Genomic DNA, 23,959 nt, shown 5'->3' with positions numbered 1-23,959 from the left:
TGGAAGACCTGTACTAAGCATATTAAAGACTGCATTCAAGAACGAAGAATTTTTTTAAAGTTATTAAGATATTTTTCCCATTAAGTCTTTATTCCCAAGAAACCTTTAGGACATCAGAAAAGGAATATATTTAGCCACTGAATATAAAGATTAACTGTTTTTAAGATTGATCAGCTATCAGTTATATGAGTTGAATGTTGTCAAATTTAGTAAATAAATTCATCTAAGATGAAATGAGATTTTAGCACCTGATTTTAATAAATTTCTTTATATAAAGGGGATTTCTATCAGCTCAACTGCAGAAAAATTAACTCTTCTTTATTTCTAAATTTATGCAAATAGACCAACAGATGACTAAAATTAATTGGTTTGATAACTAACATGACATGATACAAAAAACTTACTTCATGTATTTCTTCCTATCAAGAGACTTCTGTGTTGCAGCTGAAAGAGCCACTCGTGGACTTTTCATTTTATCCTTTAATATACAAAAGTAATGTCAAACCCTACTGGAACCAATTAATACCACTATATTATAATACAGAATGATCCCAAATTGCCTGGCAAAGCTTCTCTCTACTAAGATTTTTAATTTAGTTAAATCATCTTGTTTTGTATTTTTGAATCAGTCTAATTCTAAGAATTAAATAATTAGAATTATGTAAATTTTGCTTGCTTGCCAATCACACTAAGATAATTGATTCAAATCACAAACTCTGATATACTTCAAATTAACTTGGAGCCTGTTTTCTAACTCAGATTTCAAAAAAAGCAAAACCCACGTTATAATTGAATTCAAGGAAATTCAATTAGGAGCAGCTGATAGATTGTATAAGCCATCTGAGCAAAACATTCAAAGCTTCAACTCTAAAATCCAATCAGAAAACAATATGTAATTCTTTTTTTTTTTTTTGAGACGGAGTCTTGCTCTGTCGCCCAGGCTGGAGTGCAGTGGCGCAGTCTCGGCTCACTGCAAGCTCCGCCTCCCGGGTTCACGCCATTCTCCTGCCTCAGCCTCTCCGAGTAGCTGGGACTACAGGCGCCCGCCACTACGCCCGGCTAATTTTTTTGTATTTTTAGTAGAGACGGGGTTTCACCGTGGTCTCGATCTCCTGACCTCATGATCCGCCCGCCTCGGCCTCCCAAAGTGCTGGGATTACAAGCGTGAGCCACCGCGCCCGGCCAACAATATGTAATTCTTAAATGATGTAATTCTTTTAAATCTGTCTACAGATTTAAATGTTGCTAGTAATTCCAGGAATTACCTGTGCTTAAGAATTATCAGAAGGGTGCTGAAGTCAACCAAAACTGACATTTAGTATCAATTACCCTAAACCCAGAAGAACTCTATTCATTAGAAATCATATAACATACCATTTGCCTGAGCATTTTCTCTTTGCGAACTTCTCGATCATGATGTAGAATAGACATTCTTTCAGCTGTATCCATTACAAAGAATATGTCATGAATACCATACAGGGCAGCTCGCAACTAGGCACAAAAGAAGAAAATATTGTATACATTTAAAAGATGAGGTTAGAGTTCAGGAATACTATATACCATGTACACTTATTTATAGAAAAAGATTAAAATAGTTTTCATTGAAACCTATTTTCAGTGATTAAATTAAAAAGGAGAAATATAATATGTCCATGTCTTAAAAGCCTTCAGGATCCATGTATTTACCTGAGCTAACACTCTTTCCTGAAGTGAAGCATCTTGAGCTGAAACAATGCCTCTCTTTAACGGTGCTTCTGACTGAAAACTTCTTATGAATTCCATAGTATCCTGAAAAAAGAAATGCTCCTTCAAAAACATTTTTCTAGAAAGATTTGTGATCACTGGAGTTTCCTTTTTTTTTTTTCTCAGTCAATCCAAAATTACAGTCTTTGCTCAGTATCTATGGGGGTCTGGTTCCAGGAATCCCTCAGATACCAAAATCCAAGGATGCTGGAGTCCCTTATATAAAATAGTTATCTGCATATAACCTAAGCACATTCCCATATACTTTAAATCATCTCTAGATTAGTTAAAATACCTAATAAATGTACATGCTATGTAAATAGTTGTTATATTGTTTAGGAAATAATGACAAGGAAAAAAAAATCTGTACATGTTCAGTACAGACACAACCATCATTTGTTTTTTCTGAATTATTTTTGATCCATGGTTGGTTGAATCCACAGATGTGGAACCCAGAGATAGAGGACCAACTGTACTAAGAACATAAATAAAACTATTACTTATTAGAAGTCAAACAGCACTCACTTTCAAGCAAGTCAAAAACACACAAACTGCTTCATTTACATGTTATTCATAATATTATCTAAGAAAGATTAACAATTATTGGGGGAACCAGCCCCCAATATTTCAACATAGATTCTTTCTATTTTTCATAAGTGTCAGCCGGATGAGAAATAAAAAGAAAGAGTACAAAGAGAGGAATTTTACTGCTGGGCCTCCGGGGGTGACATCACATATCGGTAAGACCGTGATGCCCACCTGAGCCTTAAAGCCAGCAAGTTTTATTAAGGACTTCAAAAGGGGAGGGGGTGCAAGAACAGGGAGTAGGTCACAAAGATCACATGCTTCAAAGGGCAAAAAGGAGAACAAAGATCACATGCTTCTGAGGAAACAGGACAAGGGCAAAATCAGAACTACTGATAAGGGTCTATGTTCAGCTGTGCACGTATTGTCTTGATAAACATCTTAAATAAAAGGAAACAGGGTTCGAGAGCAGAGAACTGGTCCGACCACAAATTTACCAGGGTGGAGTTTCCCAATCCTAGTAAGCCTGAGGGTACTGCAGGAGACCAGGGCATATTTCAGTCCTTATCTCAACCACATAAGACAGACACTCCCAGAGCGGCCGTTTACATACCTCCCCCCAGGAATGCATTCCTTCCCCAGGTTATTAATTATTAATATTCCTTGCTGGGAAAAGAATTTAGCAATATCATCCCTACTTGCACGTCCGCTTATAGGCTCTCTGCAAGAAGAAAAATATGGCTCTATTTCGCCCGACCTCGCAGGCAGTCAGACCTTATGGTTGTCTTCCCTTGTTCCCTGAAAATCGCTGTTATTCTGTTCTTTTTCAAGTTGCACTGATTTCATATTGTTCAAAAACACATGTTTTGCAATCAATTTGTAGAGTTAACACAATACTGGTCCTGAGGTGATGTACATCCTCAGCTTATGAAGATAACAGGATTAAGAGATTAAAGACAGGCATAAGAAATTATAAAAGTATTAATTTTGGGAACTGATAAATGTCTATATTAAAATGAAATCTTCACAATTTATGTTCAGTGATTGAAGACAGGCATAAGAAATTATAAAAGTATTTGGGAACTGATATATGTCCACATTAAAATGAAATCTTCACAATTTATATTCCTCTGCTGCGGCTCCAGCTGGTCCCTCCGTTTGGGGTCCCTGACTTCCCAAAACAAACACTCAGACTTCTAAAACTGCCTAGATTACAATGACTAAAAAGCGTTTAAGTTCTGAACTACTCTGTTAGCTCAGCTATCATAAGATTGATAGAAACTAAGACAGAAGTGAAATACAAATGATTTACAGGAATCTTACTTTTACAGTTTGTCGAAGTTGCTTCAGCTTATCTGTCTGCATAAGTCTACGAGTAAGAAATCCTTTTGCCACCGCAGTTATTTTGTTAAATTTTGCTTGTATTTCTGGACTAAAAACCTAGGAGAAAGAAGACAGACACAATGTTTATTGGTGTTCATTTATACAGTCTAAGATAATATAGCTCTTAAGAAAAGATAAATAGATAGATGGCATGTATCATTAAGTTTACTCACTTGAGACCATCTAGTTTTGGCTCTTCCAAAAGGCCTTGTTACTGAGAGTTTGGTCAAGCCACTAGTTGATGATCCCCAGAGGTAGAATGGTGCTTCGTTTGCAGAAACAAAGCTATATTGCAGGGCAGAATTTGTGAAACCTAGAGAAACATACATATAGTATTATGCTTGATGTCATATAATTAGAATACGAAGAACATCCCAATAAACACTTGTGACACTCATTAAGAATAACAACTGCCTCCAAAACTGACCCACCTGCTGACTTAAAATATTTATGGACTTTAAAGCTTACATACCAGATGGATCTTTTCAACACAAACAGCATCTCAGGATAATTGAGATATGAAGATAAGCTATTTAAAGGGACTAGGGAATTCGAGGTAATTCAAGATCACTCAGGAGAGAGCATTCACTTGAAGTATATTACCTGCTGCATGAATGATCAGACTGGGCTCTGAGCCAAATTTCCTGATCTTTTCCTAGCAAAAGTAATCTTTGCTCACAAACATCTTCTCACAAGTCTTTGATCTCCTATCATGTCATTTTTCACTGGTTACTAAGCAGCTGGCAAAGAGGGTTGGACATGGAATCATTTGAAAACAGGAGATACAATCTTACAGTCTGCCAAATAAATATCTTACTGTAGGATCATTTTCCCAAATGTAAAAGGATTTTTAAATATTTACCAGAACTATTTGAATTTGAAGTATGGAGTGAGTCCGCTTGAGACAGCATTGTTTCCAGCAAACTAGAGTCACTTATTTTTCTCCATTCTAATTCCACTGCATTGTTAATGTCCAACTCAGAGGCTTCTGCTGTCATTGCCTTCTTCTGTTTTAACATTTTCTCCTGCTCTTCTATTTCCTATACATGAACAGTTTATTGTAACATGCTAAACCTTTTAATTATGTCCCAAAATGATATCATTTTAGGCTTAGCCAAAAGTACATGTAATTACCAGCAATTATTATTTATTTCAAGTTTTTCTTCCTCAAATTATCCTTCCTTCCTTCCTTCTCCCTTCCCTCCCTCCTTTTTCTTCTTTTCTTTTTTCTTTTCCTTCCTTCCTTCCTTTCTCTCTCTCTCTCTCTCTCCCCTTCTCTCTCTCTTCTCTTTCTTGTTTCAGGAAACAGAATCTCGCTCTGTCCCCCAGGCTGGAGTGCAGTGGCACGATCTCGGTTCACTGCAATCTCCACCTCGCGGGTTCAAGTGATTGTCCTGCCTCAGTTTCCCAAGTAGCTGGGACTACAGGTGTGCACCACTATTTTGTATTTTTTAGTAGAGATGGGATTTCACTATATGTTGGCCAGGCTGGTCTCAAACTCCTGACCTCAGGTGATCCACCCACCTCAGCCTCCCAAAGTGCTGGGATTACAGGCGTGAGCCACCACGCCCAGGCTATAATTTATTTTAATATGTGATAATGTATAAATTATTAATTATAATATTATAACAAGTGTCGTTCTTTTTTTTTCTTTTTATAGAGACAGGGTCTCCCTCTGTTGCCCAGGCTGGAGTGCAGTGGCTACACAAAGGCGAAATCATAGCTCACTGCAGCCTTGAATTTCTGGGCTCAAGCAATCCTCCCACCTCAGCCTCCTGCATAGCTGGGACTACAGGCTCATGATACCACGCCCAGCACAAGTGTCATTTTTATGATATAACTCCTGTGGAATGTGTACTTTAGCACCTATTTATAAAATACCTTTTTAAAATATTAAGCTTTAAATCAAGGATTCAATAAAATATTCTCGATAAATTATGCAATTACTTTTAGATAAGGATCTAAATATCAAACTTCATATTTTGACAAAAAATACCATTCACATATCAAAATGACTCCCTTACCTTAAGATATATGGAGGAAAAAATTACAAGTATTCTATACATGACCAAAATTCATACGTATCCTTGGCTAAATTTCACTTACCAGTTGTATCTCCCTCCACATTCCTCACCTTTTGCAGTCTTTCTTGTTCCCTTTCCTGCTCAGCTATGAGTAGTGATAACTGCTGGGCGTGCTGTTCTTCTAGTCTCTTCCGCATTTCTTCAAAAGCTAACATCTTGCTTTTTAGTAACTCCTCGCTTTCTGAAAAGAAACATGTTTCCTCAATTTAGAAAATTCACCACAAGTCTAATGTCTGATATTTTATACCATCAATTTAAATTATCCTTCTGACAAGAGAGTATTCCTGGATCTGACATAATACAATCAAGATATAGCTAGGTCTCTACTTCGAACCACACTCCTTTTATTTCATGCTACTCAATAAAGTAAGACCTGTATTGCATCACCTTTTCCACTCCTTTTTCCACTCCTTTTATTTCATGCTACTCAATAAAGTAAGACCTGTATTGCATTACTTTTACCCACTCATTCAGCAGATCCCATCCTGATCTGAAATGACAGACCCAGGACTATATATTCAGACAAGATTCTCCTGACTCTACTTAGTTAACTTTCAGATGTGGTCCTCCACTGCATCCTACCACCATTTGTTTTTTTGACACTTGTCCTCCAGGATCTCTGGTATTGTAGCTTGTAGTTTTGCCTTGTTTTGATTTTCAAAGAAAGTGTTTCCTTGATGGTATAAAGCTTTCTCAGCTTGACGTTTCAAAAAGGACTGGACATTAAAATTCCAGATATTTTAGTTACTAACTAAGAGAAAACATCATGACAATACAAGCTTCCTAAATAGAATGTGGTAAGATATGTTGAAATGTACAAATACCAAGTATGGGCCAGGTGTGGTGGCTCATGTCTGTAATCCCAGTACTTTGGGAGGCCAAGGCAGGTGGATCAATTGAGGTCAGGAATTCAAGGCCAGCATGACCAACATGGTGAAACCCGATCTCTACTAAAAAAATACAAGTACATGCCTGTAATCTCAGCTACTTGGGAGGCTGAGGCAGGAGAATCGCTTGAACCTGGGAGGCAGAGGTTGCAGTGAGCTGAGATCGCACCATTGCACTCCAGCCTGGGCAACAAGAGTGAAACTCCATCTCAAAAAAAAAAAAAAGAAATTTCCACTCTGTTGGTCTTATGTACTCCTGATATTCACTGAGGCAGCCTCTTACCTTGCTATGCTGTCTACTTGGAGGATCCAAGTTGGCTCCCCAGGTAACAGTGGTTGTTTTTATTAGAGCTCTTATAAAGTTGCACAGGATGGGCCAGCGCTGGTGGCTCAAACCTGTAATCCCAGCACTTTGGGAGGCCAAGGAGGGCTAATCACTTGAGCCTAGGAGTTCAAGACCAGCCTGGCCAACATGGTGAAACCCTGTCTCCACAAAAAATGTAACAGTTAGCTGGGCGTGGTGGCGCATGCCTGTAAATCTCAGCTACTTGGAAGGCTGAGGCAAGAGAATCGCTTGAACCCAGGCCTGCGGTGAACTGAGATCGCACCACAGCAATCCAGCCTGGGTGACAGAGCAAGACCCTGTCTCAAAAAAAAAAATTAAAAAAAAAATAAAGTTGCACAGGTTTTAAGCAGTCTGACCCAACCCTGTATTTCCCATAAGCCCTAAGAGCTTAATTTACTTGATTTGTATGTCTTCTGTATCAGTAATAAAGAATTATCAACCATGACAACAAAGTAAGGGGTAATGAAGGAGAAAAACGTGCTTTAATAAATTGCTGTTAATGGATACAACAGAAAAAAACTGAAATAATAATTTTTATTAAGAACCTTTATTATTATTATTATTATTATTTTGAGACGGAATCTGGCTCTGTCACCCAGGCTGGAGTACAATGGTGCAGTCTCGGCTCACTGCAACCTCTGCCTCCTGGGTTCATCCAATTCTCCTGCCTCAGCCTCCCAAGTAGCTGGGATTAAAGACGTGCACAATTACGCCCAGCTAATTTTTGTATTTTTAGTAGAGACGGGGTTTCTCCATGTTTGTCAGGTTGGTCTCGAACTCCTGACCTCAAGTGATCCACCCACCTCGGCCTCCCAAAGTGCTGGGATTACAGGCGTGAGCAACCGTGCCAGCCTAAAGAACCATTCTTGAACCACCTACTCAGAGCCTTATTTCTGATACTTTGTCTAATAATTTGATGTTAAAGTGTTTACTGAAGGGCCAATTACATGAAGCTCGTACTACAAATGAAAAAGCAAATTGAAATAAACATTAGAAACTATAGTCCAAAAGAAAGACCTCATAGCAATACAGTGAATTAAAACTGTGAGTGATGTTTCAGGCAAGACTGTTTGGGGCTGGGTGCAGTGGCTCACGCCTGTAATTCCAGCACTTTGGGAGGCTGAGGCAGGTGGATCGCTTGAGGCCAGGAGCTTGAGAGCAGCCTGGCCAACATGGCGAAACCACATCTCTACTAAAAATATAAAAATTAGCCGGGCCAGGTGGTACGCACCTGTAATCCCAGCTACCCTGGAGGCTGAGGCACAAAAATCAATTGAACCCAGGAAGCAGAGGTTGCAATGAGGTGAGAACCCGCCATTGCACTGCAGCCTGGCGACAGAGCAAGACTGTCTCCAAAAAAAAAAAAAAAGAACTGTTTCCTCCAATTATTAATATTCTCAATAATACCAAGTGGACTATGAAAGCTTCATCATTTAAATAAGAAGATCCATCCAGGCATGGTGGCTCATGCCTGTAATCCCAGCTACTCAGAAGGCTGAGGCATGAGAATTGCCTGGACCGGGAGGTGGAGGTTGCAGTTAGCCAAGGTTGTGCCACTGCACTCCAGCCTGGGCAACAGTGTCAGACTGTCTCAAAAAAGAAAATCCTGGCTGGGTGCCATGGGTCACGCCTGTAATCCCACAGTTTTGGAAGGCTGAGACGGGAGGCTCACCTGAGCTCACGAGTTTGAGACCAGCCTGGGCAACATGCCGGAAACCCCATCTCTACAGTACAAAAAATACAAAAATTAGCCGGGCATGGTGGCATGAGCCTGTAGTCCCAGCTACTTGGGAGGATGAGGTGAGAGGATGGCTTGAGCCCAGGAGGCGGAGGCTGCAGTGAGCTGAAGTCATGCCACTTCACTCCAAACTGGGGTGACAGAGCCAGACCTTGTCTCAAGAAAATCTTTAAGAAAGCCTATCAAATGGCAATAAACTGTAGCTGACTATATGCTTTCTAATAAGATAAATAAAATTAAGTGCCCATATGAATAAAGACCATTTTTTTCCCAAAAATGTCAATTAAGAGTATTAAAATAAAGGTATTATCTGCATAGAAGGTATCAAACGCTTCAAAGATTCCTTACCTTTGGAACTAGTTCCTAACATTTTATTCTTGTTAACGAAGACAGATCCCTTAGGGTATCTTTTTTCTGGCAAATGTTGCCTTTCTTGTTCAGTTATTCCACTTGTTATGACATAAGGGCAGTTTTCTTTTTGCAAACCATCAATATCTAAATCAAGTCTCCGTTTAACTTTCTCAAAACTGTTATCCAAAAATTGTTCATTTCCACAGGACACCGTAGGTGTGTCCATCTGCTGTCTCGTATTCTGGTTTTGCATCAATAAAGGAGAAGGGTTTTTTACATCATAAGATTTATTCAGTTCCGTTTGCAAACTGCAGTTTTTCTCTAACATACTGGCTGGCTTGAGTCCACTCACAGTTCCAAAGTTTGGACTTGCTATACACTGACTGCTGGCATATGGTTCATGCAGCTTTGGCATCGCAGCACAGGTACTGTTCATTATGTGTGCGCCTCTCTCATCGGATGTTAACTGACCTTCCACAGTAACAAGTCCATGAATAACTTTATTTTCTAAATGATTTCCTGAAGATTGACATACCTGATTTGATTTACCTAAAACCACATCTTCTTTGACTTCAGATGTATTTTTGCCCACATAAACCTTGCTTGAACAAACTCCTGCTAAATCAGTTGGTAACTTTGGCACAATTTCGGGCACATTTGTGTTTTCATCAGTATCTTGAACAATTAAGTCCATTGCCTGTTCTTTTCCTTTAGGGCTTAATTCACAGGCATTTATTGGGTTATTTATAAGTATATGACATGCTGATGATGTCCTGGAACGTCTTCGGTGCATTTTAGGACTCATACTTGGCTCTGGACTAGGTAATTTGGCATATGAACCTGTAAGACTTTTGATAACATTATTTTCGGTAACAAAAGTGGGAATAACTTTAAAATCAGAATTAGACTCTAGAACAGTGGGATGGCCAGTTCGTATAGGTATGTCCACTTTTGAAAAGCTAGCTAAAACTGGCATACTCATGCTGCTTGCTTGAGTGGAAGCACCTTGGAGAAGAACATTTGATTTATTAAGGCTTGGTTTGTCAGGAATAACTGAGACACAGTGTTTGCCTGTCAACTGGGCCTTCTCTTTTACACAGTCAGCCACTTTAACAGCATCATGTTCTTTGTCTAAATGACTGTCATTAACAATTCTGTTCATAGTACCTCTCAGACTGCATCTAGATTGTTCCCTTTCTATATATTCCTTTGACTTTTTCATCAGATTCTGAAGACTCATTACATAGGGATCTGGGGTGACTTCTGTCAAAAGTGGTAGATCCTGTTGTTCATTTACTGAGAAGAGACCATCAGAAATAAGAGTTTCTTGTGGAGTTGCTGAAGAGGTCTTTGGAAAAGCTTCATTTTCTACATGACTAATATTGGAACTATCACATTGCTTCGGAGAATTAAATCCTTCTGAATCTCTAGGTAAGTCTATTCCATTAGTTTTACATTGGTCCTCATTATCCAATGGCAAAATCCCAGCTATCTTATCAAGCTTTGCTGCAGTAGAGTGTTCAGTATGGCTTGGAAAGCTATTTGGAAATGTAGCAGGAACATTCAAGTTTCTGACTTCTGAATTAGAGTAAATTGTTTCCATCTCCCACTGATCAAAATCACTAGCATTAGGTGCTTTTCTAACCTGAAACAGGAAATTTAAAAATTAATATTTCCTCATTGCACAAAAAGTCTCTGATTTCACTGTTTTCTAAAATAAAAGTGAAATTGAAGATTCAGAATTCTGACATTTCAAAACATAAAGAAAAACTAAGATGACAGGTTTCTATGGTATCCTGTATCACAGGGGGTTCAAATTATTATTGAAAAAATGCCTACTGGTCATCCTGCCTAAGTTATTAAAAGAGTTATAAAAGAGTTATAAAAAGAAACATCTAATCTGATACAAATATGAACATATATGTGTATACACACACAGATATATTCATATATCCATGTGCAATTTAATTTTAAAATAGAAGCACTTACATTTCTTCTAGTCATATGTTATTAACATTACCAACTGTTCCTCCTAGGATAGCTATCATCCAAGGTTAATAATATATGCAATAAACAGCAAACAATGAAATGTCTTACTTAAACGATTCCCTCTCTAACAAAAACTAACTTGTCCAGGACGTTGATTAAGCAAAAATGATTCAGTAATAAGACTCCTGCACTCACATGCTTTCTCCAAAGTTTAACTAAAATCCCTCCATAAAATGAGGCAAATTTGTAGTAAACAATAGCCCAGCCATGCAGCTTAAATTATTTAGAAATAAGAAATATTTCAACTTAAAACTCAATTCATTAAAACAAAATTCAACTCGATTAATTGATGCTTAGTTAAAACAGCAACTTGTTAATGAGTTTCAGAACAGCCAAAATAGGTAAACATCTGGTGGATAAGGATGAGAACAACTATATATACGAGAAAAACAAATGTAAAATATATGTAAAGCCGGGTGAGATGGCTCATGCCTGTAATCTCAGCACTTTGGGCGGCCAAGGCAGGTGAACTGCTTGAGGCTAGGAGTTCGAGACCAGCCTCGCCAACATGGCAAAACCTCATCTCTACAAAAAATACAAAAATTGGCCAGGCATGGTGGCAGGCACCTGTAATCCCAACTACTCAGGAGGCTGAGGCAGGAGAATCACTTGAACCCAGGTGGCGGAGGTTGCAGTGAGCTGAGATCACATCACTGTACTCCATCCTGGGTGACAGAGTGAGACTCTGTCTCAAAAATAAATAAATAAATGAATGAATGAATGAATGAATGTAAAAATAGATATTTTGTATCTAAATAATCCAACTTTGCAAAAGAATAAAAAGAGAACTAGGATAGTTTCTAAAGGTAATTATACATCCGTATATTAAACTGGCAAAAATCATTGTATTATCATATGAATACAGACATCAAAAGCCTGAATATTGGCCAGGCATGGTGGCTCATGCCTGTAATCCCAGCACTTTGGGAGGCCAAGGCGGGCGGATCATGAGGTCAGGAGATCGAGATCATCCTGGCTAACACAGTGAAACTCCGTCTCTACTAAAAATACAAAAAATTAGCCGGGCTTGGTGGTGGGCGCCTGTAGTCCCAGCTACTCAGGAGGCTGAAGCAAGAGAATAGCATGAACCCGGGAGGCGGAGCTTGCAGTGAGCCGAGATTGCGTCACTGCACTCCAGCCTGGGCGACAGAGCGAGACGACGTCTCAAAAAAAAAAAAAAGTCTGAATATTACAATATTTTTTGGTTGTTTTGAATGTGCTTGTTTTTTTCTAGACCACATGGCTCTCCTGTTTTACCTTACAAATCCCAAGACAGGTAATGGTTTCCAGGTACTATGCAATACATAGTACAATAAGACATACTTAGTCACAACCTCAGAACCAAAATAAAACAAAAAAGATGCAAAAAGCTTTCCAGGTACTATGCAATCAACAGTACAAGACATACTTAGTCACAGCCTCAGGACCAAAATAAAACAAAAAGGATGCATATTTATGAAATCCATGAACATGTTCACAGGTTTAAGTAAAACACATGATTTCCTTATATAAAATATTTCACATTTTTGATATTCGGAAGCTATGTTGTTTATACGTCACTAAAATGAGCCTTTAGTTAGACAAGTTAAATAACAACAAGAAAAAAATCTATCATAGAATCTTAGGTTTTACAGGTGAAGCAGAAATCTAATTGTATTATATAAAATTTTCCTATCTGAATAATTAATTCATTACAGTTCAACATTATACATGCTCTTTTAACAATTTTATTAGTAGTATATTTTATCTTCCCTCAATGGACCAAGAATATATGCCATTTTTATTTCAATCACAGGAAATATCTAGTAAGTAAAAAACCCACCTCTTATTGTTAAATTAGTGCTACTCAATACATATTTTTAAACTTAATATGGACAGTAATTATAATCTGCAAAATGAAATCTACTACCCACACACTATATACTACTGTGAAAAGGAAATAAAATCTCAGGACCCCCAAACTTAACTATGTCAAATGAGAGTCACTATGACTCTCATTAACAATTCTCTTAATACTACCTCTCAGACTGCGTCTAGATTGTTCTCTTTCTATATATTCCTTTGACTTTTTCATCAGATTCTGAAGACTCATTACATGGGGATTTCGAGTAACTGAAATGGAAAATCACATGTCAAAGGAAAAAGTAAAGCTTAGGAACTGAGTCACACAAAAACTGCCTTCCTTTTATTCCTAAACAGATAGCTGCAAACTAGAAGGCCACCTATCTACCCAGGTAGACTCTCTTGCAAATTGCTCACGAGGAAATTCCTCGTAGGCCCCAAAATCTTTACACCAACCCAGAGTTCTGCTGAATCTCACTCTGACAAGATACCGACAAAGACCAAAGATGACTAGAAATCATCCCTTTGGAGACAAATGTATATTTGACTTCTGCCTCTACTCTGCTTACTTTATCCTATGTAAAATGCAGATTTATTGAGCTTGAGATGAATGCATAACTGACTGTTCCTCTACCCCTACCTTTCTCATGCGACATGTGGATTCAGTGAGTGCTAATCAAAGCCTCACAAAAATGTGATCACTTATCTCATTACCTACCCTCCTTTTTTTTCTTTCCTCTTTCCCCTCCTGCTGTTCTTTCCCCTTTAAATACTGAAGTCCTCAAAACCTCTTCTGGAAAAGCACAAGCCACAGATTCTACTGTAACTTTTGTCTCTTTTTCCTTGGCACATCCTCAACCTTGGCAAAACAAACTTCTAAATCGATTGAGACTCGCCTCAGTCATTTTCTTCGGTTTACACTACCAACAGAGAAATGAACCCTTAAGGTTCATTATACACGTGTCATCTGATATGAATTAAACAGACAAACCACAAACTCCTAAGATTATGAAAAAACAAAAAGATGTTACCAGCAGAACACTGCTATATGTTGTAGAAATTATTCGTTCAATCTAATTCGTTTTTCTTTTTAGTACAAAACGATCCACATATCAGAACAAATTGTTTATACAAATCTAAAAATAGGCCGGGCGCGGTGGCTCAAGCCTGTAATCCCTGCACTTTGGGAGGCCGAGGCGGGCGGATCACGAGGTCAGGAGATCGAGACCATCCTGGCTAACACGGTGAAACCCCGTCTCTACTAAAAATACAAAAAATTAGCCGGGCGTGTTGGCGGGCGCCTGTAGTCCCAGCTACTCGGGAGGCTGAGGCAGGAGAATGGCGTGAACCCAGGAGGTGGAGGTTGCGGTGAGCCGAGATCGCGCCACTGCACTCCAGCCTTGGGGACAGAGAAAGACTCCGTCTCAAAAAAAAAAAAAAAATCTAAAAATAACTGCACAAGGTGTAGGTGTGTTGTTTAAATAGTTTTTAGACATAGGATGCATCTAAACAATTCAATGTTATCTAAACTGCATTTTGTGTATCTAAGAGTTTTCATCAAAAAAAATTGGAGGCAGTTATTTACTTAAGCAAAGAATGAGAATAAGGTCATTTAGTCAATAGTCTAATTAGTTTGGGGTAAACAATAATACCCAATTCTATCATTTTGTCACTGAGAATCCAATGTTTTTAGAGTCATAAGATGCAAACAATAAGCAATTATATTCAGTGTATGGTTCCATTGTGTAAATATCCTCTGATTCAAGTACTGGGCATCACTAACAAGCAAGTACATTCTCTCTGGAGTAACTGAAATGGAAAATCACAAATTATGAAGCTTCTCAAATGTAACAGTAAAGTACATTAGTAATTAGTTAAGTGCAAATATATTTCAGAAAAATTATCATCAATGCTTATCTTATGATTTCTTTTTTATAACTGAAACAGCTGAAATCACACACCTGAACATTGTCAAGAATCTCCTGGACACGAGTCAGTAAAGCTTTCTTCCTGTTAACCTGCTTTCTTGCTTCTACATCAAGTGCTTTCTGCTTTTCTTGTTGCATTTCCTTTCTTTTCTCAATGTTAAGCTGCAAAACATCATAAAAATGTAATTATTTCCCACGATAAAAATATCATAAAATCGGGAAGTTCTGAATCAGAAAGATTAAAAACATGTGCAACAGGCAAAACTAATCTATAGTGAAAGAAATCAGAACAGTGGTCTGGGTACTGAGTGGGATAGGGCATTAGAGATCTTTCCATGGTGAAGAAAATATCCTGTGTGGGTGGGAGCTATACATGTGTATGCCATATATCAAAACTCATGGAACTTTAATACTTAAGATCTGTGCATTTTGCTATGTGTAAATTATTTTCAGTTAAAAAGTTAAAAAGAAAAAAGTTTGTTCACTAATCAAATGTTCTAAAATGACAGAAATAAAATTAAAGCCCTTTTGGCCACTGCTGAGTTTTTTATTACTTCACTTGAATATTGACTTGAATATTCACGTTCAGTATCCTTCTTTTTTTTTTTTTTTTTTTGAGACGGAGTCTTGCTCTGTCACCTAGGCTGGAGTGCAATGGTACGATCTCGCCTCACTGCAACCTCCACCTCCTGGGTTCAAGCAATTCTCCTGCCTCAGCCTCCAGAGTAGATGGGCTTACAGGTGCACGCCACCCCGCCCACCTAATTTTTGTATATTTAGTAGAGATGGGGTTTCACCATGTTGGTGAGGCTGGTCTCGAACTCCTGACTTTGTGATCCGCCCACCTCGGCCTCCCAAAGTGCTGGGATTACAGGCGTGAGCCACCACGCCTGGCCCACGTTCAGTATCTTATTTCACTTGGTCAATTGGATTCCATAACTTTTAATTTTCTAACCAGTGCACAATTTAACTCTTTGCTGCCTCAAAAAATGTCCAAAGGTTTAATGATAAAAGAAACAGATAATGTATTATTTGCCTACAAAAGCAGAATACATCTTTTCTTTCACCTCACTCTACCTTCCAATAAAAATATAATGTACCTAAAAAATAGAAGGCTTCTAAGCATTGTATCTCTTTATAATGGATTTCAATCTTAATTATTAAGTCCTGGGAAATTAAGTCACTGTTAACAGTCAAAACTTATCATAGACTTACACAAATAGAAAACATATCATTAAAAAATTATTTCAAAAGTTGCAATATTCACCTATCAAATACAACATAAAAGTGTGGATTAGGTCCATAAACATCAGATTTTGCTTATAAATAAATAACATGGAGTCATAGACCATACACAACAAGCCTCAGACATTTTGGTCCACATTAAATCAAGCAATATGTTATCAAATAGCTGATAAATATGTTGTTTTAAAACTTTTTCCTAATTGCATGGTACCAAAGAATCATTACACAATTTACTTGATAATCAAAAGGAGAAAATGTGTACTTTAAAGAGCCATCTGGCAGTCACTACTGTAAGCAAGTGTTCAAACTAAACATCACTAATAGAGGGCAACTAAACATTATGTAACTTGTGATTTAATTTAGTATGAGGTGCAGGGCATCATCTCCAAAGAATTCCTTTTTTTTTTGAGATGGAGTCTCAGGTTGGAATACAGTGGTGCGATCCCAGTCCCTCCTGGGTTCAAGCCATTCTCCTGCCTTGGCCTCCTGCACAGCTGGGATCACAGGTACCCACCATCATGTCTAGCTAATTTTTATATTTTTAGTAGACAAGGGGTTTTGCCATGTTGGCCAGGCTGGTCTCGAACTCCTGACCTCAAGTGATACACCTGTCTCGGGCTCCCAAAGTGCTGGGATTATTTTATTTTTTTTTTTTTGAGACAGGGTCTCACTCTGTTGCCCAGGCTGTTGTGCAGTGGCTCGATCTCGGCTCACTACCTTTGCCTCCTGGGTTCAGTGGATCTTGGCTCACTGCAACCTTCGCCTCCTGGGTTCAAGTGATCCTCCTGCCTTAGCCTCCCACATAGCTGGGATTACAGGCATCCACCACCACGCCCAGCTAATTTTTGTATTTTTAGTAGAGACGGGGTTTCGTCACGTTGGCCAGGCTGGTCTCAGCCTCCCAAAGTGCTGGGATCACAGGCATGAGCCACCCCGCCCAGCCCTATCTTCAAAGAATTCCAAAAATCTTTAACCTGTTTATCAAACTTCACTTCCAGTTCATAAGAACTACAGGGACTAGAGAAACAAGTTAAATATCACTATTAGGAAACAATGAGACAAATCCAAGATCTAAGGAATTCTACAAGACGATAGCTCTGGTCTCTTTAAAAATTCAGCATCATAGTTTTGTTTTTTTTTAAAGATAGTATCTCACTCTGTCACCCAGGTTGGAGTGCAGTGGCATGATCAGGGTTCACTGCAACCTCAGCCTCCCGGGCTCAAGTGATCCTCCCACCTCAGCCTCTAGAGCAGCTGAGACTCCTGGTGCGTGCCACCACACCCGGCTGATTTTTGTATTTCTTGTAGGGATGAGATTTCACCACGTTGCCCTGACTGGTCTCAAACTCTGGGGATTAAGCAATGCAATCCACCCGCCTCAGCCTCCCAAAGTGCTGAGATTACAGGCGTGAGGCACCATGCCCAACCAATAAAAAAAATTGTTTTTAAGACATAGAGTAGTTGTTCTAGATTAAAATAAAGAAACATAACAAGCAAATAAATACTAATTGTGAACTTTGGATCCAGATTGGGGGAATAAAGTTATAAAAGGCATTTTGAGCACAAATGGAAAAATTTAAATATGAACAGAATTATTAGATATTATTAAAAATTATTTTCTTAAGATGTGATAATGGTATTGGGGCTTTACATAGGAGAATGTCTTTATTTTTAAGAGATGTACGCCAAAATATTTAGGGGAGCAATGTCAGGTCTCTGTGGTTTTCAAATAGCTAGGCAATTTTTAAAAATGTATGTCATATGTACACACACGCATACATGTATATAAAAATCACAAACACAATAAAGCAAAGATGACAAAAATGTTAAAAATTATTTAATCTAATAGTAAATCTATGGGTGGTCACTGCACTATCCTTTCAACTTTGCTGTATGTTTGAAAGTTTCATTACAAAAAGCTGGCAGTTAGCTCTGGTGTCTTTAAAAATTCAATTCAATTAATTAAATTAAATTTAAAAATAAATTTAAAGCTCACTTTTTTCTAATATTAGTTTGTGATTTAAAATAAAGTCATATACATTTTTAAAATATCCAATTAGTATCAAAGGGTGTATGATGAAGTGTCTTCCCTATTATCCTATATTCTCTCACCACTCCCCAGAAAAGGAATAGCCATCCTTTGAAAAACCCAAATGGTTAACCTATATTGGGTACCTCTTATGATCCAGGTGGTATTCTAACCATTTTATATCTACAAATTCATTTAATCTTCAAAATAGCCTTAAGAGGTAGGCACTATTTTATCCCCATTTAACAAATAAGAAAATAGACCACAAGTTTACACAGCAAGTAAGTAGCAAAGCAATGATTTGGACCCAGGCCAGAAGGCTCCACAGCCTAGGCTTTTTTTTCCTTCTTCTGGGAGAGGGTCTTGCTCTGTAGCCCAGGCTGGAGTGTTTTTCCTTCTTTTGGGATAGGGTCTTTCTCTGTAGTCCAGGCAATGATGCAATCCTGGCTCACTGCAGCCTGCAACTCCTAGGTTCAAGCGATCCTTCCGCCTTAGCCTTCTAGTAGCTGAGACTACAGGCACATGTCACTGCACCAGGCTAAGTTTTTAAAATGTTTTTGTAGAGATGAGGTCTCGCTATGTTGACCAGGCTAGTCTTGAATTCCTGGTCTCAAGCAATCCTCTTCCTTCCGGCCTCTCAAAGCATTGAGACTATAGGTGTGAGCCATTGTGCCTGGCCCAGAGCCTGGACCTCTAATCATGACTCTGTACTGCCCCTAACAGCATGCTGGCACACTGTGTTTTACACTAGATCATCGAGATCCTTCCATGCCTCAACATTTACATCTGCATTACTGTAATGGTATGTATGAGATTTTATAAAATGGACCATAAACTCCTCCACTACTGATGGACATTTAGGTTGTTCCTCAACCTCTGCTATTTTAAACAATGCTAATGTAACTTTGTACTTATTTCTTTGGGCTCACATATAATTGCAGGATATACCCAAAAGTGGAACTCCTGACCCAAAGGCTATGTATGCTTTTAAATTCTACCAAACTGCTCATCTAGAAATAAAATAAACTGATTCTTTTAGCAAAAGTGCATTTTCTCCACAATCTAAGGAACACGAGTTCTATTAGGTCTTTGCCAATCTACAATAGTAAGTAAAAAATGCCAATTCATTTGCATTTCTCTAATTCTGAATAAGGGCATCTCTTCAAATGTTTATAAGCCTCTCTTTTGTTTTTCCACGAACTGTTTTAGTTGTTCACTACAGAAAAAAACTATTTAAAAACAAAGCAAGTTTACCAGTGGAGAAAGGATAGCCACTCCATGAAAGCGAATAAGTGAGATACTTTCAGACTGAGCAGGGAGAAAGCTCTCTGTGGATAGTGATGCTTCTTGTATTCTGGCAAGACTTTTTTCACAAAACTTCTCATACTCCTCCATCTTCCCACAGTCACACTACAAGAGAGAAAAATGTTATTTTTAATGTACTGGGAAAAACAGATCTTAATTATTTGGCAGATTTTGTAGAGCATGAGAGAGTCCCTGTAATTCACAATTCCTATAACTGGTCCTCCCAGAATTGTCTTACTGATCAGGAGCTAATTCTTGGGTATGGTAATTCACCCCAAGAACCTGTCCAATTAAGATTTACTTTATATATTAAATATTTCTGAATATTATTGCATGTAAATCAATCTTTAAATGGGATTAATTTAGCTAAGAATTCAGTAAAACCTTCTTAAAGGAAACAAAGTTCTGTAAACCTTTACTAACTTCAGATTGTAAAATGGGATATTATATTTTAACAGGACTTATCTACACAAGAAAAACTATATCATACACAGGTAGAAAGACTGTAGTAAAAAAGCCTACTTAAATCAAAGAATATTTACTTTTAAAAATTTTCTATTTTGAAGTTCGAAGGTTACTCTCATCTTTTTTTTTTTTTTTTTTTTGAGACGGAGTCTCGCTCTGTCGCCCAGGCTGGAGTGCAGTGGCGCAATCTCGACTCACTGCAAGCTCCGCCTCCCGGGTTCAAGCCATTCTCCTGCCTCAGCCTCTCTGAGTACCTGGGACTACAGGCGCCCACCACCACGCCCGGCTAATTTTTTGTATTTTTAGTAGAGATGGGGTTTCACTGTGTTGGCCAGGATGGTCTTGATCTCCTGACCTCGTGATCCGCCCGCCTCGGCCTCCCAAAGTGCTGGGATTACAGGCGTGAGCCACCGCGCCCGGCCCTTTTTTTTTTTTTTTAAAGAGATAGAGTCTCACCATGTTGCCCAAACTGGATTCCAGTGACTATTCACAGGTTCAGTCACAGTGCACTATAGTCTCAAACTCTGAGACTCAAGCAATCCTCCTGCCTCAATTTGCCTATCTTAACACTATACTTGGACTGCATGGCACCAGCCAACTCAGTCGGAGGTAAAAAACAGAAAATCGATTGGCTCTGATATTAATTATATTTTATTGTTGAAAATTGGAACCATCACTAAACTACTTAAAACAATTCCAGTAATTTCACAGTTTCTGGGAAATTGTGATTATGAAAATACAAGGTAACCAGGAGGGATTAGGCATCACATTCATTCATTTAGCAAACAGTAAATATTGATTGCTTATTTGCACAGCATTATGTGTGGCACTGTTTCCTTTAAATAAGCAAGGGAAAATAAAAAGACATTATCAGAATCATAAGCAGCAAGGGTATGAACTATGGAAACAGAAAATAGGATACAATAATGTTCCTTTATGTCTTCATTGTAAAATAATTAGCTTCTTAACAAAAAAAGAGAGGGCAGGGAAATTCAATTCATGATGTAGGCTATGCAAAGATGAAATAGGATATGTCCTCGGTAGGCCTCAAAGTACTTAAAAATTCAGTACACCAAAGTATCAGGGACAAATTATAGTGCAATGAGAAATGGGAAAAAAAATAGTCAAAATTACAATCAGGTTATAAAAGAATAAGATATAATGCTATTTTTTACTAACTAGTCTAATCAATAACAAAACTTCTTCCTACTATTCAATCAATTGTAATTATTTGTGTTCAATCTATTTAAAGTAGGAATCTAATGACAAACAAATGGTTCTCTACAGTGTGAGTGAGGCTATTTTACAAGCTTTTATTTATTTTTAAAAAGCAAAAGTAAAAACAATAAAACACCTTAAGGCATAGCCTTTTTTTAGGTCTAGGTTTCAACTCACATTATTTCTTAACCCCATTTCTGCTCAAATATTTTATTTTTTAATCATGCCATGCATTCAGCAATACACAGAATGTAAATAGATTATACAAATAAAGTAATATATCTTCTATGGATACTCAAGCAAAGCATAAAATTCAATTTTAGAAGTGAGGGAAATTACTAAGGAAATATAATACTTTTATGGCCATAGTTTTATTTTTCTTTCAACATCATAGAGCTATGCCTCATTGTTTCAGAAAGTTATTCACATCCCTTAAATAGTACATGTATGTCCTACATCTTGCAGATGTATAATACTATATTATTATTACAGCATAACACAGCATATGACAACGCATTACTCATTCAAATATGAGTGCTAATATGGAGATTATACAATTTACTAGATGATCCTTACAGCATGACTGGATCCTTCTTATCCTTTAGTCTCAGCTTGGATATCCCCTCCTCAGAGAAGGCATCCCTGATGACCCCATCTAAATTAACTCTGCCTCGATCACTATCACATTACCCTGCTGTTTCCCAATTTTCACAGCACTTACCACTATCTGAAATTATCGTGTTTATTTCCTTGATTTTTGTCTGTTTTCCTCCACCAAAATGTAAGCGCCATAAGTACAGGTACCTTTTCAGTCTTGTTCACTGAATCCCCGTTACACAGAACACTATCAGCACACAGCAGGCACTTGATAAAAGTATTGAATAAATGAATAAGAATAATAATAAGCTCAAACAATGATGTAAACCAGAAGAAAAAAGGAAGGCAGACTGCAAAGGTAACCATTTAAGAAGTGAGCAGTCCATATCCCATGATTAAGCAAGAGGACACTATGCCTTTCACACTACAATTACCACTGTCAGCAAGGTTTTATTTTAAGGGAGCCTTGACTACAAGGCTACCCCAACCACAAATCTACCGCCCTATACCTTGCCATCAGGCATCACTGGTCCACTTCCAGTAATAATTTGTCAGCTACAGCAGGTTCAGACATGCCCTGTCTTCTCCATTTATACCACAGAGAACCACTGACCCTTGTCCAAATGAGCCTCTTTGCAAACCCCATAGACTCATGGTCTTATCTGCTCCTTACCCGTGCTCTGCCACACATGTCACTGAAAGGAGTGCTAAAAGTAACACAGAACAGATCTTGCTTTTTTTGCAGAACCTAGTGTTTCTTTGCCCATCAGTTCCCCCAAAGACGCAAACTTCTTGTAAAAGCGGTAAAGGGGAAGATTTCTTATTCGGATGCATACTAGCTGCAAGTTCTTGGCAAGCCAGTTACCGTCCCCACACCTGTTTCCTCCTCCGTAAAAGAGGGATGATCACAGTATCCGTCTCAAAGGAATCTTGTAAGAATTCAATGAGCTAATGCATGTAGGGCAATTAGCATAGTGCAGAACACGCAGAAAGCAACAAATAATGGGGACTGCTTTTCTTATTAAGAGGATAATGATGATGACGATTTTTAGCAGTAGAGTATGAATTCCTGGAGGGCAGCGACAGTGCTTTGTTCCCCGTAGGATTCAAATGAAACTGAAAAATACAGAAAAGGGGACAACGGCTTCCTCATTTCCCTGTCCCTAGACCTCTCCCCGTCAAATCAATCTCGAGATGGCTGCCATTTGCCTAAACTGGGGGTAGGGAGCTTGGATCGTAACCAGAATAGAATCAAAGGGTGGGAACCATCTAGCAACTCCAGGGGCAATCAATTACTTTATTATCCTCAAGTTTATGCCCCAGAGTGGCAAAGGCGAAGTAAGCAGCGCTCCTAGGGCCTTGGTTGTGGTAACCGGGGCTCATAAATGGCCAACGCACACCCCGGGGAAGCCTCCCTCTCCAGCACCGTGGGAGGGAGAAGAAAAACGGCCCAAACAATTTGATCACCACGATGGGGTTCTCCGGCTCTGGCCCGCGTTTTATTCACCAAGGACGACCCCCTGCCCTCTCCCCAGCGCCCCATGCCCACCTCCTCCAGCTCCTCCGATTTAAGACCCAAACTGCGGGCCCTCCAGGCGGGGCCGGCATCGGAGCATCACCTCAGCGCCAGGTGCTGGCTGCCCCGGGGGTCCCGCCTCCCAACAGCCGGCGCCTTTCCATGGGGCTCGAGGCCCGGGAGCCCAGCACAGAGCCCGCCCTCAGCTTCTCAGGGCGCCAATTTCGCCTAGCCAGACCACCTCTCAGCCCGGACCCGTCGAGGCTCGAGCCCCCTCCTCATGCACACACCTGATCCCCCAGGGCCCCTTCAGCTCCTCTCCCTTCGCCACGGGCCTTGTCAGGAAGCGAATGGCTCAAATGGCACTGACAGAGCGCAGCTCGGTCCGCCGCCGCCTTCTCCTCCTCCTCCCCGCCATATTACGGATCTCAGGCTGCAACGCGGGCTCCTGGCAACCGCCGCCGCTGCCACCCCGACTCCACCTCTCAGGGCCGGCACTTCCGGTGGTTGCTTCCCGGGCTGTTAAAACCGTTGGGCCACCAGAACACTACCATCCCCGAGATGCATTGCGCGCCCGCGAGGGAGGACGTAATGCTTACAGCCAGCACGCTGCACGCCGGGAAACGTAGTCTTCACTGCAAGCTAGAGACTAGAATTTATTAATAAATTTACTTATTTAGTAGAATAGGAACACCTCTCAGCGTCTGA

General features: G+C 39.2%; 1 protein-coding gene across 8 annotated transcripts in view; it reads right to left on the bottom strand.

Moving 5' to 3' along the window:
- Nucleotides 1–23,730, bottom strand: part of CCP110 (centriolar coiled-coil protein 110) — a 30,822-nt gene extending 7,092 nt beyond the window's left edge. For 5 of the 8 annotated variants that reach the window (XM_032157018.2, XM_032157021.2, XM_032157023.2 and 2 more), the window contains exons 1-11: nucleotides 23,542–23,730; nucleotides 19,405–19,560; nucleotides 14,910–15,038; nucleotides 9,055–10,702; nucleotides 5,786–5,916; nucleotides 4,514–4,691; nucleotides 3,825–3,964; nucleotides 3,592–3,708; nucleotides 1,687–1,788; nucleotides 1,375–1,491; nucleotides 405–478 (exon numbers count right to left, since the gene is read on the bottom strand). In XM_032157018.2, coding sequence (XP_032012909.1) covers nucleotides 405–478; nucleotides 1,375–1,491; nucleotides 1,687–1,788; nucleotides 3,592–3,708; nucleotides 3,825–3,964; nucleotides 4,514–4,691; nucleotides 5,786–5,916; nucleotides 9,055–10,702; nucleotides 14,910–15,038; nucleotides 19,405–19,545 — 2,777 coding nt within the window. In that variant the 5' untranslated portion in view covers nucleotides 19,546–19,560; nucleotides 23,542–23,730. Of the gene's footprint in view, nucleotides 1–404; nucleotides 479–1,374; nucleotides 1,492–1,686; nucleotides 1,789–3,591; nucleotides 3,709–3,824; nucleotides 3,965–4,513; nucleotides 4,692–5,785; nucleotides 5,917–9,054; nucleotides 10,703–14,909; nucleotides 15,039–19,404; nucleotides 19,561–21,859; nucleotides 22,003–23,541 lie in introns of all 8 variants that reach the window. The other 3 variants (XM_058440785.1, XM_032157022.2, XM_032157024.2) reach the window with 1 other exon arrangement.
- Nucleotides 23,731–23,959: the final 229 nt, after the last annotated feature.

The sequence above is a fragment of the Hylobates moloch genome, unplaced genomic scaffold, assembly GCF_009828535.3.
Source record: "Hylobates moloch isolate HMO894 unplaced genomic scaffold, HMol_V3 SCAFFOLD_6, whole genome shotgun sequence".
NCBI lineage: Eukaryota > Metazoa > Chordata > Mammalia > Primates > Hylobatidae > Hylobates > Hylobates moloch.
Note: the sequence above shows the minus strand (reverse complement) of the source record. Positions and strands in the feature narration are given on the sequence as shown.